This window comes from Cervus elaphus, chromosome 6 (genome assembly GCF_910594005.1).
Source record: "Cervus elaphus chromosome 6, mCerEla1.1, whole genome shotgun sequence".
Lineage (NCBI taxonomy): Eukaryota > Metazoa > Chordata > Mammalia > Artiodactyla > Cervidae > Cervus > Cervus elaphus.
In genome coordinates, this window is record NC_057820.1 from 13,318,665 (window position 1) to 13,334,581 (window position 15,917).

The 15,917-nt window shown below is 44.3% G+C and overlaps 1 protein-coding gene across 3 annotated transcripts in view; it reads right to left on the reverse strand.

Annotated features, from left to right (window-relative positions):
- Positions 1 to 15,917, reverse strand: part of EVC2 (EvC ciliary complex subunit 2) — a 154,570-nt gene that overhangs the window by 91,004 nt on the left and 47,649 nt on the right. For all 3 annotated transcript variants that reach the window (XM_043906207.1, XM_043906209.1, XM_043906208.1), the window contains exon 9: positions 13,641 to 13,780. In XM_043906207.1, coding sequence (XP_043762142.1) covers positions 13,641 to 13,780 — 140 coding nt within the window. The remainder of the gene's footprint in view (positions 1 to 13,640; positions 13,781 to 15,917) is intronic.

Genomic DNA, 15,917 nt, shown 5'->3' on the forward strand with positions numbered 1-15,917 from the left:
CTTCAAGGCCATAAGTATTCTCTGAGTCCCTGCCGCCTACAAGTCACCATTTATGTCCCAGTCCCACTGAGGGCAGTGGGGGGATGTTGCACTGCCATGGGGAAGGCCACCCTCACCTGGATCGGGGCCCCTTCCCTCCCAGGGAGCCTCCTTTTGCTCAGTCCAAGAATCTCCATCAAATGGTCTGTAAGCAACAAGGAAAACCAGAGGGCACCAGCCTGGGTGTCAGAGACCCGGATTTGAGCCCTGAATCAACAACCACTTTTTTTTTTTTTTTAATTGTATCTTTGGCTGTGCTGGGTCTTCATTTCTACATGCAGGCTCTCCCTAGTCGGGGCGAGCAAGGGCTACTCTTCACTGTGGTGCTTGGGCTTCTCATTGCTGTGGCCTCTCTCGTTGTGCAGCACAGGCTCCAGGGTGTGGGCTTCAGTAGTTGTGGCACATGGGCTTAGTCGCCCTGCTGCATTTGGAATCTTCCCCGACCAGGGATCAAACCCATGTCCCCTGCATTGGCAGGTGGAATCTTATCCATGGACCACCAGGGAAGTCCCTCAATCACTTCTTAATGGAGAGAAGACCATCTACAATAGCCCTTGTCTAAAGAGAACCCTCAGGAACATTCCAGAAACAATGCTATGACCCACCTCCATGAAGCCTCCAACCCACTTCTCACTTCGTCCTGAGACCCCTCAAGCCTCCACTTACTCCCTCATACTCCTGAGGCTTCCTGATCACTTCCTGGAATAATGGCCATCCAAAGACATCAGGTCCTCCCAGAAATCCGCCAATGCAGCCTTTCATGAAAAAAAGGTCTTTGCAGATGTAAGTGAAGGATCATGACTTGGGGAGACCACCCTGGATTATCCAGTAGGCCCTCAATTCAATCAAGAGTGTCTTTCTAGGAGAGAGGCAGAGGGAAACTAGATGCATACAGAAGAGGAGAAGCCAAATGGAGGCAGAGACTGGAGTGATGTGGCCACAAGTGAAGGACTGTTGGCCCCCGGCCCTTGAATGCCCTAAGAGGCAGGAATGACCCTCCCCAGGAGTATTTCCAGAGATGCAGCTCCATCAACACCTAGATTTCAGCCCAGTGGAACTGACTTTGGACTTCCGGTCTCCAGGACTGTGGGACAATAAGTTTCTGCTGCTTGGCTCCATCTAGCTGATGGTACTTCACGACAGCAGCCACAGGAGGCACCACACTCCCCTTGTCCCTCTCCTGCTCACCTGGAAAAGCCCTTCCATGCAGAACAAGGGGCTGGCCACGGTCCTAGCACCCTATGAGGCAGGCACGGTTATCCCCATTTTATAGATAAGGCAACCAGAGTCACCCAAGAGCTAGTGGCAGAGCTGGGGCCCAAACCAGGCAGTCGGGGTGCTGAGCTTGAGTTCCTAAACCCTGGGCTCTACCACCACCCTTCAGAGGTCTCTGCAGGGAAAGGTGCCTCCTGCAGGCAGACTGGGACCCCTGGCCTCAAATGGGCACTCCACCTGCCTGCTAATTCTTTGGGGTTTCTCTAGTAAACCACTTCCTCCTCTGGCAGCACTGTTCCATACTTTCCTACAGTCCTCCACCCTTCCCCTCCCCGGTGTCCTTACCTGTACTTGAGAAACCTCAGAAAAGCATGTGCTGTGTTCACACCTCCCACCACACACCTGCATGCACCTGCGTTTACTCTGGGTCTTCCTTCCCAGGGTGATGGGTGATACGCCTCTCCAGCGCTTCCAATGGAGCCCTAGTTCCCATCTCCTCACACCTCAGTGACCTCTTCTCTGCAAATATCCCTGATCTCTCCTGCACCCTCCATCTCCCCTCCTTTGTGCCGGACTGTCCCCATCAGAATGCTAAGATGCTCTGGCATCAGCCTTAAGCATTCCCTCTCACAGCCCCATGTTCTTCTTAAGCTCCAGCTGCATTTCTCTGCTCCCCATCATAACACAGCACCTTGAAGAAGCCATCCATATATCTTGTTGTCATTCTACTCACCCTATCCTGGTTTTCTACCTCTGCCTCTCCCCCAAAGCTGCTCTGATCATCAGTGGTATCCCAGTGGCCAAAAGCAAGACACTTGACCAAACTCCAGGCAATACTAGACATGGTCCGTCATCCCATTTTTTTCTGGAAGCCCTCTTCTCTTGACTTTCCTGACCTCCCTGTTCTCCTGGGTTCTTCTTACCTTTCTGACTTCTAAATGCTGGCATTCCTTAGGGGACCATCCTGGTTCCCTTCCCTCCCTGTTCTCCCCATAGGTTCCTCCATCAACCACCTCTACTTGGCACCTCCATCTGGACTTCCACCTGGTAACAGACCTAAGCAGCTGACTTCCCACTTGACGTTGTCATCTGGGTGTCTCAACGGCACCTTTCAGTCGCCATGTCCAAAACTAACTTCCAGTCTTTTCCTCAAAACGCAATCCTGTCCTCTTTCTTCATCTTAGGAAATAACATCACATTCTCCCAGTTGGTCAGGCTGAAACTTAGCATCACCTCTGATGGCTCTTTCTTCCTCAAATCCCACTTGCAACCCCTCAGCGGGTCCTGTTGAGCCTCCCTCATTTGCTCCTTGATTCCATGTGTACGTATGAAGCCTGTAAGATGGACATCTGACAAACATACAAAACATCCCAGGGAGTCTAGTTTGAGGAGGCTTGCACCTCCTCCTAATCTTTGCCATCAAGTTAATCACAGTATGTATATAAAAAACATATCATATGATTGGCACATAAAAAACTACTTGATGCAGACAGATCTTGTTTTATTGGGCTTTACTTTACTGAGCCGTGCAGCTACTGTGCTTTACAGAGACTGAAGCTTTGTGACAAGCCGGTGTCGAGTAAGTTTATCGGTACCATTTTTCCAACACCATTTGCTCACTTCCTGTCTCTGTGCTGCATTTTCGGCAATTCTTACAGTACGTCAAATGATTTCATTATCGTATACTTGTTATAGTGATCTGTGATCAGTGATCTCTGACGATACTGCTGTAATTGATTCGTGGCACCACGCTAGAGCCCATACAAGATGGCAAACCCAACCCATAAACACTGTGTGTGTTCTGTCTGCACCACTGACTGGCTGTTCCATCACCCCTCTCCCTTTCCTCAGGCCTCCGTATTCTCTCAGACACAACAAGATGGAAATGAGGCCAATTAATAACCGCACAATGGCCTTGAAAATTTCAACAGAGAGGAAGTTCCGTCTCTCACTTTAAATCAAAGGCATTTTTTAACAATAAGGTATTTTTAAATCAAGATAGAAATACTGTTTTCTTAGACATAATGCCATTGCACGTTTAATAGACAAGAGTATAATGGAAACATAACTTTTTTATGCACTGAGAAACCAAAAGATTCATAGAACTCACTTTATCTTGATGGCCTGGAACCAAAGCCACAATAACTCTCTGGTATGCCTGTACACGTATTTAAAAGCCTTGGTTTTACAAATACTCTTTGAACACACACTTAATACAAAACAAAATTTTGAGGCAGTTTACATGGTTATGTTGGTATCACTAAAAGACAGCAATAAGCTTCCATTTAATAAAAGAGGAAATAAATGCAGGCCTAGACTTACTTTCTTATTTTTCTTTTCCTCTCTAGAAAAACCTAATCTCAAGCTTTAAAAAGCTGTTCTGTCAATAGAAGAGTGAATTTGAACGCACTCAGGCCTGGGACCAAACCCATTACCTCTTGTGTGACCTCAGGCAAAACCAATAAACCTTCTGGAACATCAGCTTCTTTTGTTAAGAGTTGTTGTGAGAATTAAGAAAGATCAGGGTATGAGGTGCTTGGCGGTGGTCAGGGTGAGAACAAGAAAGGAGCTAAAACTCTGCGGGCATGCCATGCTTCCAGAAGCTTCCAGGACCAGCCAGTCATGGTCAGTCCCTCCTTTCCTCCGCCCCAGCCCACCTGGGGCTGAGCCACCTCCATTATAAAAGTCAGGGAGCATGATAAAAATCAGAGGAAATATTCCTTCCTCAAATCCTCTCTGTTTGAGGCAGCCTATGAATAAACAATGTAAAAGATAAACAATGAAGCAAACCAAGGAAATGCTCTTTGAGAAAAATAAATCAGCAAAACAGGGCAGAGTTATGGCTCTGATGGGTCTCGGAAATGAGGTGACAATCAAATCACCAGCGTATTTAGAATCCCAGCTAAACCTCACAGAACAATTACAAATGGGATAAGTGATTTGCTGGAGAAAAAAAAAGTCTATGTTTGGGGGGAGGTCATCACATATTCCCATGCATACTAAGCCCCTGACATTCTGAGTGACATTTTCTTTCTGGGAGTTTCTAAGCCTGACATAAGTCAAGATGGAAAGATTAAAAGTAATTGGCAATGCTAGGATTTTGTAAATAATTGCCAGGTCCCAAAATAAGCAGCCAACCACAATGCCTGAAACAGAATTGGCATTCAATAAAAATTGCATGTTGGGATGGGGAGGGAGGGCAAAGAGACGGGGGAAGGAAGGGAGGAGAAAACTTAGTTCTCTAGTTAGGACTTTCAGGTCATGCTTGCTAATCAATGATAACCATTCTTTGGACAAAATAAGATCAGTTCCCAGTGAGAAAAATAAGTCCAGAGCTACTAAGTGATTTACAAGAATAAATTCTTGGTGAACCTCAACTTCCCTATTACATTCACACGCCAGGATCAGCAAATTGCAGCAGCTAAGAATAATTTACAAAATACAGGGATAAAGGAAGACTGCTTTTCATAGGCCATCATTTCTTGGGTCTAAAACAAAGCTGGGATGATCAATACTTCCTTATTTTACAGTACTGACGATACCAAGCAAGACCCTGAGGGACTCCTGGTCACAAAAGTCTTTCTGTGCCCCCTATTTCTTGATTATAGGAAGTAGATTTTGTTCGGTTTCCCAGACCTTTCCTGAGTTCCAACAGCAGGTTCAAACAGATGCTAATTAGAGAAGGGAGGAAATGGGGAGACAAAGGAGGAAACCTTAAAAAAAACAACAGAGCAGCCCTGGGGCGGAATCCTGGTTCCCCCTCAAGGTATACACAGAACAATATCTTTGAGCCCTTCTGCAAAACCTGAAACCCCCATCAGCTGGGAGAAATTAGAGGCGTGTGTTGTCCACAAGCAACTAGACCCGAGACCAACTGGAACCAGAAGGTTGATGATGCTGACTCCCACTTACCCCACCACCAACCAATCAGAAGAAAGTCCACGAGCTGATCATGCCCTCTTTGAACCATTACTGTAAAACTCCTCCCTTTAGAACTTCCCTGGTGGCCTGGTGGCTAGACCCTGTGCTCCCAATGCAGGGCCCTTGGGTTCGATTCCTGGTCAGGGAACTAGTTTCTACATGCCACAATTAAGAGTTCACATGCTGGAACTAAAAATCCCACATGCCACAACTAAGACCAGGTACACCCAAATAAACAAATTAGTATTAAAAAAAAGAAAACTCCTACCTACCCACTCCAGCTCAGAACACACAGAGGGCATTAGCCGACTATGGCCCACTTTGCCTGGCAAAGTAATAAGGCTGTTCTTTTCTACTTCACCCAAAACTCTATCTCTGAGATATAATTTCAGTGTTGGGGTAAAGAGGCTGGATAAGGCTTCACTAATTACTCAGGTGAGAAGAGGTTAGAGCCCTATCTACTTGCAAAATTAAATATCTAAATGCTGATGACACAAACGAAATAACTCTACTCATTTGCAAGTTTTGGAAGAAAATAGACTTTTAGTTAGGGTTAGTTATGAAATACATTAATAATCACCTCCTCGTACCACTTAATATCATTAGTACTAAGTCGCTTGAGTCGTGCCCAACTCTGTGCGATCCCATGAACTGTAGCCTGCCAAGTTCCTCTGTCCATGTGATCTTCCAGGCAAGAATACTGGAGTGGGTTGCCATGCCCTCCTCCAGGGGATCGTCCCAACCCAGAGATCGAACCCGTGTCTCTTATGTCTCCTGCACTGGCAGGCAGGTTCTATACCACTAGCACCATATCATTAGAGATATTTACAAATCTCTGCCAGTAATTGCCCCTTTCTCCCTTTCCACCCTCTCAGACAGTGTGGCAAATTTTAATTTGTAACCCTTGGCATTCTGATTAGGGAATTAAGCTAAAATGAAGGACCACATCTGAATGGCTGCACAACCCTGATACCCAGAAATGGATTAGCAGGCCTGATTCCAGCAGGGTGTGGAGTCAGCCTGGGTCTCGTGAAGCTGGCAACCTGGCCTGCACCAAGGCACTCACTCAGCTGGGAAGGAGCCCCCTTTCAAGCAGGAGGAAAGTCCCTCTCTGCTTAGAAAATCCCCTCAGCCTACAAAGTGCTGTGAGTCAGACACAACAGCGCTCTCCTCTCCAGGCAATGAATGGTCCCTCTAAAGATAAGAAGGCCACACTCTCTGTTTCTGGTTGGATCTTGGGTCCATCTCTATCAGCCACCCATTTCCAGGGAGATAGGATCACACAGCTGCTCGATTTTGCCTCTGAGCTTGTAACTGAGCAGGACCCTATGGGGCTGAGTGACAGTCAGCCAGCCAACTGTGACCCATGTGCCTGGTCCAGAGAAACTGAGTGGGTTTGAAACCTGTCCTCTCATTGACTACCGTGCACCCTGGGGCAAGCCCCTAAACCTTAAGTTTTCATCTGTAAGATGGCAAAAGAGCATCACCTGCTTCCTAGGGTTCTTATGAGGGTTACACATATTTGTAAAGTTCTTACAACCATGCCTAGCTCTATGTTCAATTACACATACACAGAACACTAGAAGGGCTTCCCAAAGTGGTGCTAGTGGTAAAGAAACCACCTGCCAATGCAGGAGATGTAAGAGACCCGGGTTCAATCCCTGGGTTGGGACGATCCCCTGGAAGAGGGCATGGCAACCCACTCCAGTATTCTTGCCTGGGGAACCCCATGGACAGAGGAGCCTGGTGGGCTGCAGTCCATGGGGTTGCAAAGAGTCGGACACAACGGAAGCAACTTAACACACAGGCAGGAAAACACTCTAGGTTATTTGTTCAATAAACAAAACGAAATGGATGTGGTGGAGGACATCAGCATCATGGTGATGCTGGGAGTGAGACACTCCCTTCTGCCCCCCCTTCAATCTATCACCAGTCAAATAACCACAAGGCAACAAGGTGTCTCCGCCTAACAGGATGTCAGAGAATTCCACACACCTGTACATCTAAAGGTGGACACACAGGAACAGAGGAGGCGGACCCAGGGGAACAGCAGAGTTGATGCCTGGAGTCCTGGTCTCCCCAGCCAAGGCAGATGTGCCCCAGCCCCATACTGCCCTGGAGCACCAGGAGGAGGCGGCACAGACGAGGACAGCCTGGCTGCAGTGGTGCCCACAGCTACAGGGAACTGGGCAATGACCGTGGACCTGGGACCCTGCCCCTCCAGCCTCTGAGTTACCCACGACTCTGGTCCCCGAGCTCTGTACCCTCAGCAGCAGAGCCCATAAACCTTATAACACCGGACATGCTAGAGGTGCCCATGTGACTCCAGCTGCCTCCCACCCTAACCCTCCCCCTGTGGTGGCTGAGCCTGCAACTCAGGGGTTCCCAGAGGTGGCAGAAGAGCCCCTCTTCCTGGTAGCAGCACCAGCGATGCTGGCAACAGCAAGGCGCCAAGTAAGCAGAAGGCACAAGGGGTGATGTGAGGACATGGAGCCACACCTCTGACGAGGCAGTGGAGGACTGTGGTCTATCGCTATTGCTAAGTCGCTTCAGTTGTGCCTGACTGTGCAACCCAATGGGCTGTAGCCCGCCAGGCTCCTCTGTCCATGGGGATTCTCCGGGTAAGAATACTGGAGCGGGTTGCCACGCCCTCCTCCAGGGGAGCTTCCTGATGCAGGGATTGAACCCGCGTCTCTTACTTCTGCTGCATTGGCAGGCCGGTTCTTTACCACTAGTGCCACCTGGGGAGGATGAAAAGTGTTAACTCTTAAGGACAACTAGAGGCAGCTCAGAATCAATCAAAAAGATGTTTGCTACTTCAAGGCAGAGGAACAACTTCATGAGCACCATGAAGAGCCGCAGAAACAATGTGGCACAGAAAGAAAATAACAATTCTTCAGAAACCAAACTCAAAGTCAAGGAATGCTGAGGTCTAACATATAAAGAATTCAAAATAGCCGTCGTGAAGAAACTCAGCGAGCTGCAAGAAAACTCAGAAAGGCAGTTCAGTGGACCGAGGAACAAAATTAATGAACAGGAGGAATACTTCACCAAACTCCAAAAAAGAACCAGGCAGAAGTTCTGGGGCTGAAGAACACATACGCAAGGTAAATAATGCATTAGAAAACATTGGAAATAGAGCAGCCTACATGGAAGAGGGAATTAGCAAGCCCCAAAATAGAAATCTAGAAATGATACCGGTAAGAAGGTGAAAGAGAAATGAGATGCTAAAAAGGAGGGAAATTCTATGCGAGTTAGTCAACTCGTTTAGGAAGGGTAACATTAGGGTGATGAGTATCGCAGGGAAGAGAGGAAGAAAGGAACAGAGGGTTTATTTAAAGAAATAAAAATTGAAAATTCACAAAGCTCGGAAAGGAATTAGATATATAGGCCTATGAGCTAATTACCTCAATGCAAAATGACCTTCTCCAAGACACATTATATTAAAATTGTTAAAAGTCAATGACAAGCAAAGAAATTTAAAGCCAGCCAGGGTAAAAAAGACAGCAACCTACAAGGGAATCACCGTTAGGCTATCAGCAGCTTTCTCAGCAGACACTTTACAGGCCAGGAGGGAGCAGAAAGACATTCTAGAAACACTGAAAGATAAAAACTGTCATCCAAGAATACTCTATCCAGCCAGGTTATAAGTCAGATATGAAGCAGAAATTAAAGGCTTTCTCAGGCAAACAATAGCTGAGGGAGTTCATCACCACTAGACCTGTCCTACAAGAAGGTTGAAAGGAGCCTTTTGACCAGAAACAAAAAGGCAAAGTACCCAAAAGTTTGAGTAAGGTGATAAACAGAATGAGAAAATTGTAACTCTTTCCCAGAATAGGTTTTAAAACATTTTATTATAGCATAAAGGTTAAAGGAGAGGGGAAAGCAGAAGAAATAATGATAACTACTTCAGTTTGGTAACTCACAACATAAAGATGGATAATTTGAGAAAACAAAAACATAAAAGGGGAAGAAAAAGATGGAACCCCCGCAGCGATGTTATTAGCATGTGTGTGCTCAGTCGTGTCTGACTTTGCAAGCTTGTAGACTGTAGCCTGCCAGGCTCCTCTGTCCATGGGATTCTCCAGGCAAGAATACTAGAGGGGTTGCCATTCCCTTCTCCAGGGGATCTTCCTGACTCAGGGATCGAACCTGCATCTCATGCATTGTGGGTGGATTCTTTACCACTGAGTCACCTGGGAAGCTCCACCAGGAAAAGAAGGACTATTTTATCTATGAGAAGTTTTACACAAACATCATGGTAACAACAAAATGTAAATCTAGAAGAGAAACACAAAATATAAAAAAGAGGACACTGAGAAAAACATCAGAGAAAATCATCAATTCAAAATAGCAGACAGAAACACAAGGAGAAAAAAAGCAGTGGAGAGATTGAGCAACCAGAAAACAAAATTACAGTATTAAGTCTTCATCTGTCAATAATAACCTTAAATGTAAATGAGTTGAATTCACGAATCAAAAAGCATGGAGTGGTTGGATGGATTAAAAAATAGGACTCAACTACATGCTGCCTCCAAGCAACCCACATCAGCTCTACAGACAAACACAAGTTCAAAGTGAAGGAACAGAAGATGCTACTGTTAGCAAACGATGGCCAAAAAGGGTGTGTAGCCATACTCATATCAAGCAGAACAGACTTGAAGACAAAAACGAATAGTATATAATTATGAGGGGGAAAATTTATCAAGAAGATATAACAGTTATTAATGTATATACACCTAACATAGGAGCACTAACATATAAAAAAGAGATGTTAACAGACAAAGGGAGAAATGGGGGCTTCCCCAGTGGCCCAGTGGTAAAGAATCCACCTACCAATGTAGGAAACATGGGTTACATTCCTGGATCCGCAAGGTGTCCTGGAGGAGGAAATGGCAACCCATTCCAGTTCTTGCCAGGAAACATTACATGGACTTGCAGGCTGCAGTCCATGGGGTCTCAAAGAGTGAAACAATAACTGAGTGACTGAGCACACACACCCACAAAGGCAGAAATTATCTCACACCGTATCGGAAGTCCTAGCAGAGTAATGAGGCAAGAAAAAAAAACTAAAGGTATCCAAATTGGAAAGAAAGAAGTAAAACTGTCACTATTTGCAGATGATATGACTTTATACACACAAAATCCTAAAGACTCCACCAAAAAACTGAAAGAAATAATAAACACACACATAAAGTTGCAGGGTACAAAATCAACCCACAAAAATCTGCTGCATTTCTGTATGTTAACAATGAGCTACCAGAAAGAGACATGAAGAAGTAAATCCCATTTACAATTACAACACAAAATATAAAATAACTAGGAATAAATTTAACCAAAGAGGTGAAAGACATGCACAGTGAAAAGGACAAAGTGCTGTTGAAAGAAACTGAAGAAGGCACAAATAAATGGAAAGATATTCCATGTTAGTGGATTCAAAGGATGACCTTGTTAAAATGTCCATATTACCTAAAATAATCTACAGATTCAATGAAATCCCTATCAAAATCTCAAGGACATTTTTCACAGAAATAGAGCAAAAATTCTAAAATCTATATGAAACCACAGAAGACTGACCAGCCAAAGCAATCCTGAGGGGAAAAAAAAATAAAGTTGGAGGTATCACAACCCCTGATTTCAAACTATGTTACAAAGCTACAGTAATCAAAATAGCATAGTACTGGCACAAAAACATAGATCAATGGGACAGAATTGAGAGCCCAGAAATAAATGCATGCACATATGGACAATTAATTTACAACACAGCAGCAAAGAACATACAATGGATAAAGGATAGTCTCTTCAATAAATGACGTCGGGAGAGCTGAACAGGCACATGCAAATAAAATGAAACTAGGGCACTCCCTCACATCATACTCCAAAATCAACTCAAAATGGACTGAAGACTTAAATGTAAAACCTGAAACTATAAACGTCCTAGTGGAAAACATAGGCAGTTCATTCTTGGTCATGGTTCTTAGCAATATCTCCCCAGGTATGTCTCTTCAGGCAAAAGAATCAAAAACAAAAACAAACAACTGGGACTACAGCAAACTAAAAAGATTCTGCACAGGAAAGAAAACTATCAACAAAATTAAAAAACCTACTGAATGGGAGAAGATATTTGCAAGCAATTATATCTAATAAGCAGTAATATCCAAACCATATACAGAACTGTTACAACTCAACAACAAAACAACCCAACTAAAACATGGGTGGAACTGAATAGGCATTTTTCAAAGAAGATATACAGATGGCTAACAGGTATGTGAAAGCAATAGCATGAATTATTAGGGAAACACAAATTAAAACCACAGTGAGATATCACCTTGCACCTGTTAGAATGACTATTATCTAGTGAGTGTTGGTGGGAATGTTGGTTGGATAGCATCATCAACTCAATGGATGTGAGTTTGAGCAAACTCTGGGAGATAGTGAAGGACAAGGAAACCTGGTGTACTGAAGTCCACGGGGTCGCAAAGATCAGATATGACCGAGAAACTAAACAACAACAGTGGCCATTATGGAAAACAGTCTGGAGACTCCTCAAAAAAATGAGACTAGAACCACCATATGATCCAGTTAGCCCACTCTGGGGTATTTATCAAATAATATGAAACCATTAATTTGAAAAGGTACATGCACTCCCATGCTTACTGCATCATTACTCACAACTGCCAAGTTATGGAAGCAACCTAAATGCCCATGAACAGATGAATGGATAATGGATGCCCATCAATGGATGAATGGATAATGGAATGCTACCAGCCATAAAGAGATGAAATCTTTCCATTTGCAACAACATAGATGGATCTTGAGGGTATTATATAAGTGAAGTAAGTCAGACGGAGAAGGAAAATACCATATGATTTCACTCATCTGCAGAATATAGAAAACAAATGAAAACACAAGACACATGAATAAAATCAAACAAAAATTAACTCGTAGATACAGAGAACAGAATAGTGGTTACTAGAGAGGAAGCTGCTGGGGGAAGATGAAATGGATAAAGCAGATCAACTGAATGGTGATGGATGGAAACTAAATTTTTGGTGGTGAGCATGCTGTAGATACTCACATAGATACTCTACTTCTCTGTATATATGTATATAAATATACATATATAAGTAATATATATGTAAATAATGATATATGTAAGCATACATATATTAAATATATATATAAATATACTCTACTTCTGTATATATACAGAGGTAGAAATATAATGTGGTACACATGAAACTTACAAAATGTTATAAACTAAAGTTAATAAGTAAAAAAATAAAAATACTTAGATCTTGGTCCTTAAAGGTTAATAAATAGATAAATAGACAAAAAGAAAAGAATTGAACCCAGTTTAGCCAACAGTCATATCACCTGATCTGGAATCTCTCTCAATATGTCACTTCCTTTCCTTCACTACACTAGTCAAAACCCCAATCCACACATCAGTCATACTGAGTTACTGACACTTCACCAAATGTATATAACTTGCTCACTTCCTGTCTTGACAACTGCCCTGTCTTTCCTCTGCCTGAAAAGCCTTTCTTCTCTTAATCTACTTGAAAAGCTTCAAGAATTAGTTACAATCTCTCTTCCTCTGGGAAGCATTTCTATGACCTGCTCAGAGGTAATTACCTTTTCTTTTGTGCTCAGCGAGCCCCAATCTTAGCACAGTACTCATCAAATTTTCATAGTCACTTCCATTTCTGTGTTTGTCTTCCCACTAGGTCAGACTGCCTCACAGCTCAAACTATGTTCTGTCTTTTTTCTTAAATACCAAGCATAGTGTTCAGGGCATGGCAGTTGTTTGATTATGACTCGGTTGAGTTCAGTTCAGTTCAGTCGCTCAGTCACATCAGACTCTTTGCGACCCCATGGACTGCAGCACGCCAGGCTTCCCTGTCCATCACCAACTCCCGGAGCTTACTCAAGTGATCGTGATTCTATCCAACCATCTCATCCTCTGTCTCCCCTTCTCCCCCCGCCTTCAAACTTTCCCAGCATCAGGGTCTTTTCCAATGAGTCAGTTCTTCACATTAGGTGGCCAAAGTATTGAAGTTTCAGCTTCAACATCAGTCCTTCCAATGAATATTCAGGACTGATTTCCTTTACAATTGACTGGTTGTATCTCTTTGCAGTCCAAGGGGCTCTCAAGAGTCTTCTCCAACACCACAGTTCAAAAGCATCAAATCTTTGGTGTTCAGCTTTCTTTATAGTCCAACTCTCACATCCAAACATGACTACTGGAAAAACCATAACTTTGACTATATGGACCTTTGTTGGCAAAATAATGTTTCTGCTTTTTAATATGCTGTCTAGATTGATCATAACTTTTCTTCCAAAGATTATGAAAAGTGGGATGAATTAATGAATGAAATATACTCAGTGTTTGCTCTCATGCTGCTGTAGATACAGAACATTCATGATATCCGTGGAAATATAATGTGATTCAGAATACTTACTCTTCTAAGGCTTGAAGCATGCTCCCAGGGTCCTCAGAAGACAGAATGTCTACCATTTGGTCATTGAGAGCGAGATCCTCATTCACACCATCAGCTGAGGTGAACTGGGAGTGCTCCAGCTTGTTTTCATGATGCTGAACCTTCAGGAGAATTTCAGGAACAACAATTGAGTGGGCCTTCCTGTGAATGTCACATGCTAGAAAAGTCATGAGGGAACGTGGGGATCTGTAACCAGAGAACCTAGCTGGCCTCACCACTGGTGAGCAGACAAGACTCAGGCACAACATTGCACTTTCCTGGGCCTCATTTTCTCATCAAAGAAATGGGATCATAATTCCAGTAGCCCTGCACAGAGTTGTTGTGTGGATAAAACAAAGCAGGGGATAGAAAGAGCTTTATAACTATAAAGATCTAATACAAATATTTCACCATCACCATCATCATCATTGTCCCCCCATCCCCATCATCACCGCCAACACCATCATATATCACCATCAACCTCATCATCATCGTGATGCAGAAGAGTATTAACAGATGGCATATGGACTTCAACAACATGGATCTGGTTGGTTTCTAATCAGAATATAGAGTTGTCAGATGGAAGTGACATCAGAGATAATTAAGCTCAATCCTTCAGTTGGATAGATGATGTATCTGTGTTGCTCTCTGACATTACCAATGCCACAAAAATGCATAATAATTATACTAACATTTAAGAATATCTGTCCGTGTGCCTTGTATGAGTTATATCATGAAAACGTCACACAAAACGTGCTGATGTCCCCACTTTACATATATGGAAAATACAGCTCAGAGAGATGAAAATGACATTATCAGAGTTCACACAGCTCATAAAGAGCCCGCATGGTATTTGACCCGAGGTCTACCTAACTCTAAAGGCTGCCTTCTGTTTTATAACACATTTTTTCCTTGGTTACCACCACAAAGGAAAAAAAAAATTTTTTTAATGTGGAAAGAGTTCATATTGTGATGTTGGGATAAAAAAATACTACAAGAGTCTTCAGATCTTAAATCAAATTCACACTTTGCTTTCCTCCCGTGGTTGTAACAATCAGCCTTTAATCTCCGAGAAATGAATTCTGCTCCTTCATCGAACGAGCAGGGTGAGTCTTGCTCATCTGTGATTGATAACAGCTTTGGGAGAGTAAGTAGAATGTCTCATTAGATGGGCCATTTTTCTTCTCTTCACTTCTGCCTGTCAAGGAGATTGTGGGTTGACCTCACTTTGAAATGACAAGTCTCTCCTCCAGGAAGCAGAAACAAACTGAACAATGGGACAGGACTGCCAGCCTCCAGAGGTGGGGGGTGTCCCCGGAAGCCAGGTCTCAGCCTATACTCGGCCACCTGGAGGCTGTTCAGCTTCACTGGACTCAGTTTCCTCACTACACGGTGAAGGAAAAAGATCACAAATGTTTCTTTCAAGTGGCTGGACCTCTGGGTGAGTCATCCAGCCCCCATGGTCCTGCAGGAATCAACCACCCCTCAGGGTGCTCACTCCCAGCAGCGACTTCTCATCCTAGGACAGCACCCTGTCCTGCCTCCGTCTGTCTGTCCTCTGATTGGCTGCAGGGTGATGGTGGAGATTCGTCCCTTCACATGTTCACTAAGTGCCTTCTAAGTGCCAGGCTCCCTACCAGGCAATGGGGATTACAGCAGGCAGCATCCATGACCCCTGCCCTTGCTCTTCAGGGCCTTTGAGCCCAAGATCTACCAGCCAACACCTACACTTCTTTCCCTGAAGGCTCCTTCTGGCCTTCAGAGTCCATGTCAGGGAAACAAGGCCTTTGTCCTGGCTGCCTCCCCGCCATTGTCCTCAACCAGAAGCATTTCATAACTTAACACCCATTCTCTTTCTCCCTTCAGGCAGGATGACGCTGACGCTGGCTCTACACCGTCCGGAGTTCCCAGGTGGGATGAAGAAGTACGTGGTACCCATAGTGGTAGCTTGACTGGCTGCCTTCCTTCCCACCTCACTCCCCCACCTCCTACCTTTACTTCCTGGGGTCACTTCCCATACAAACTATTTGCATTTGGATCCTGGTCTCAGGGTGTGCTTCTGTGGGAACGCAGACCAAGACAGGAAAACAGAGACTGTGGAGTTCACAGATGGGGATAAACGGTAGGGAGGAGGGTGGTCCAGAAGCCAGGGCAGGAACCCAGAGAGGGGGCCCCTGACTCAGCCAGGAGGTGGCCAAGTGATGACTTCCATGGAGAGGCAAGGCCAGAGATGAGTCTTACAGGACGTGTCAGAGTCCT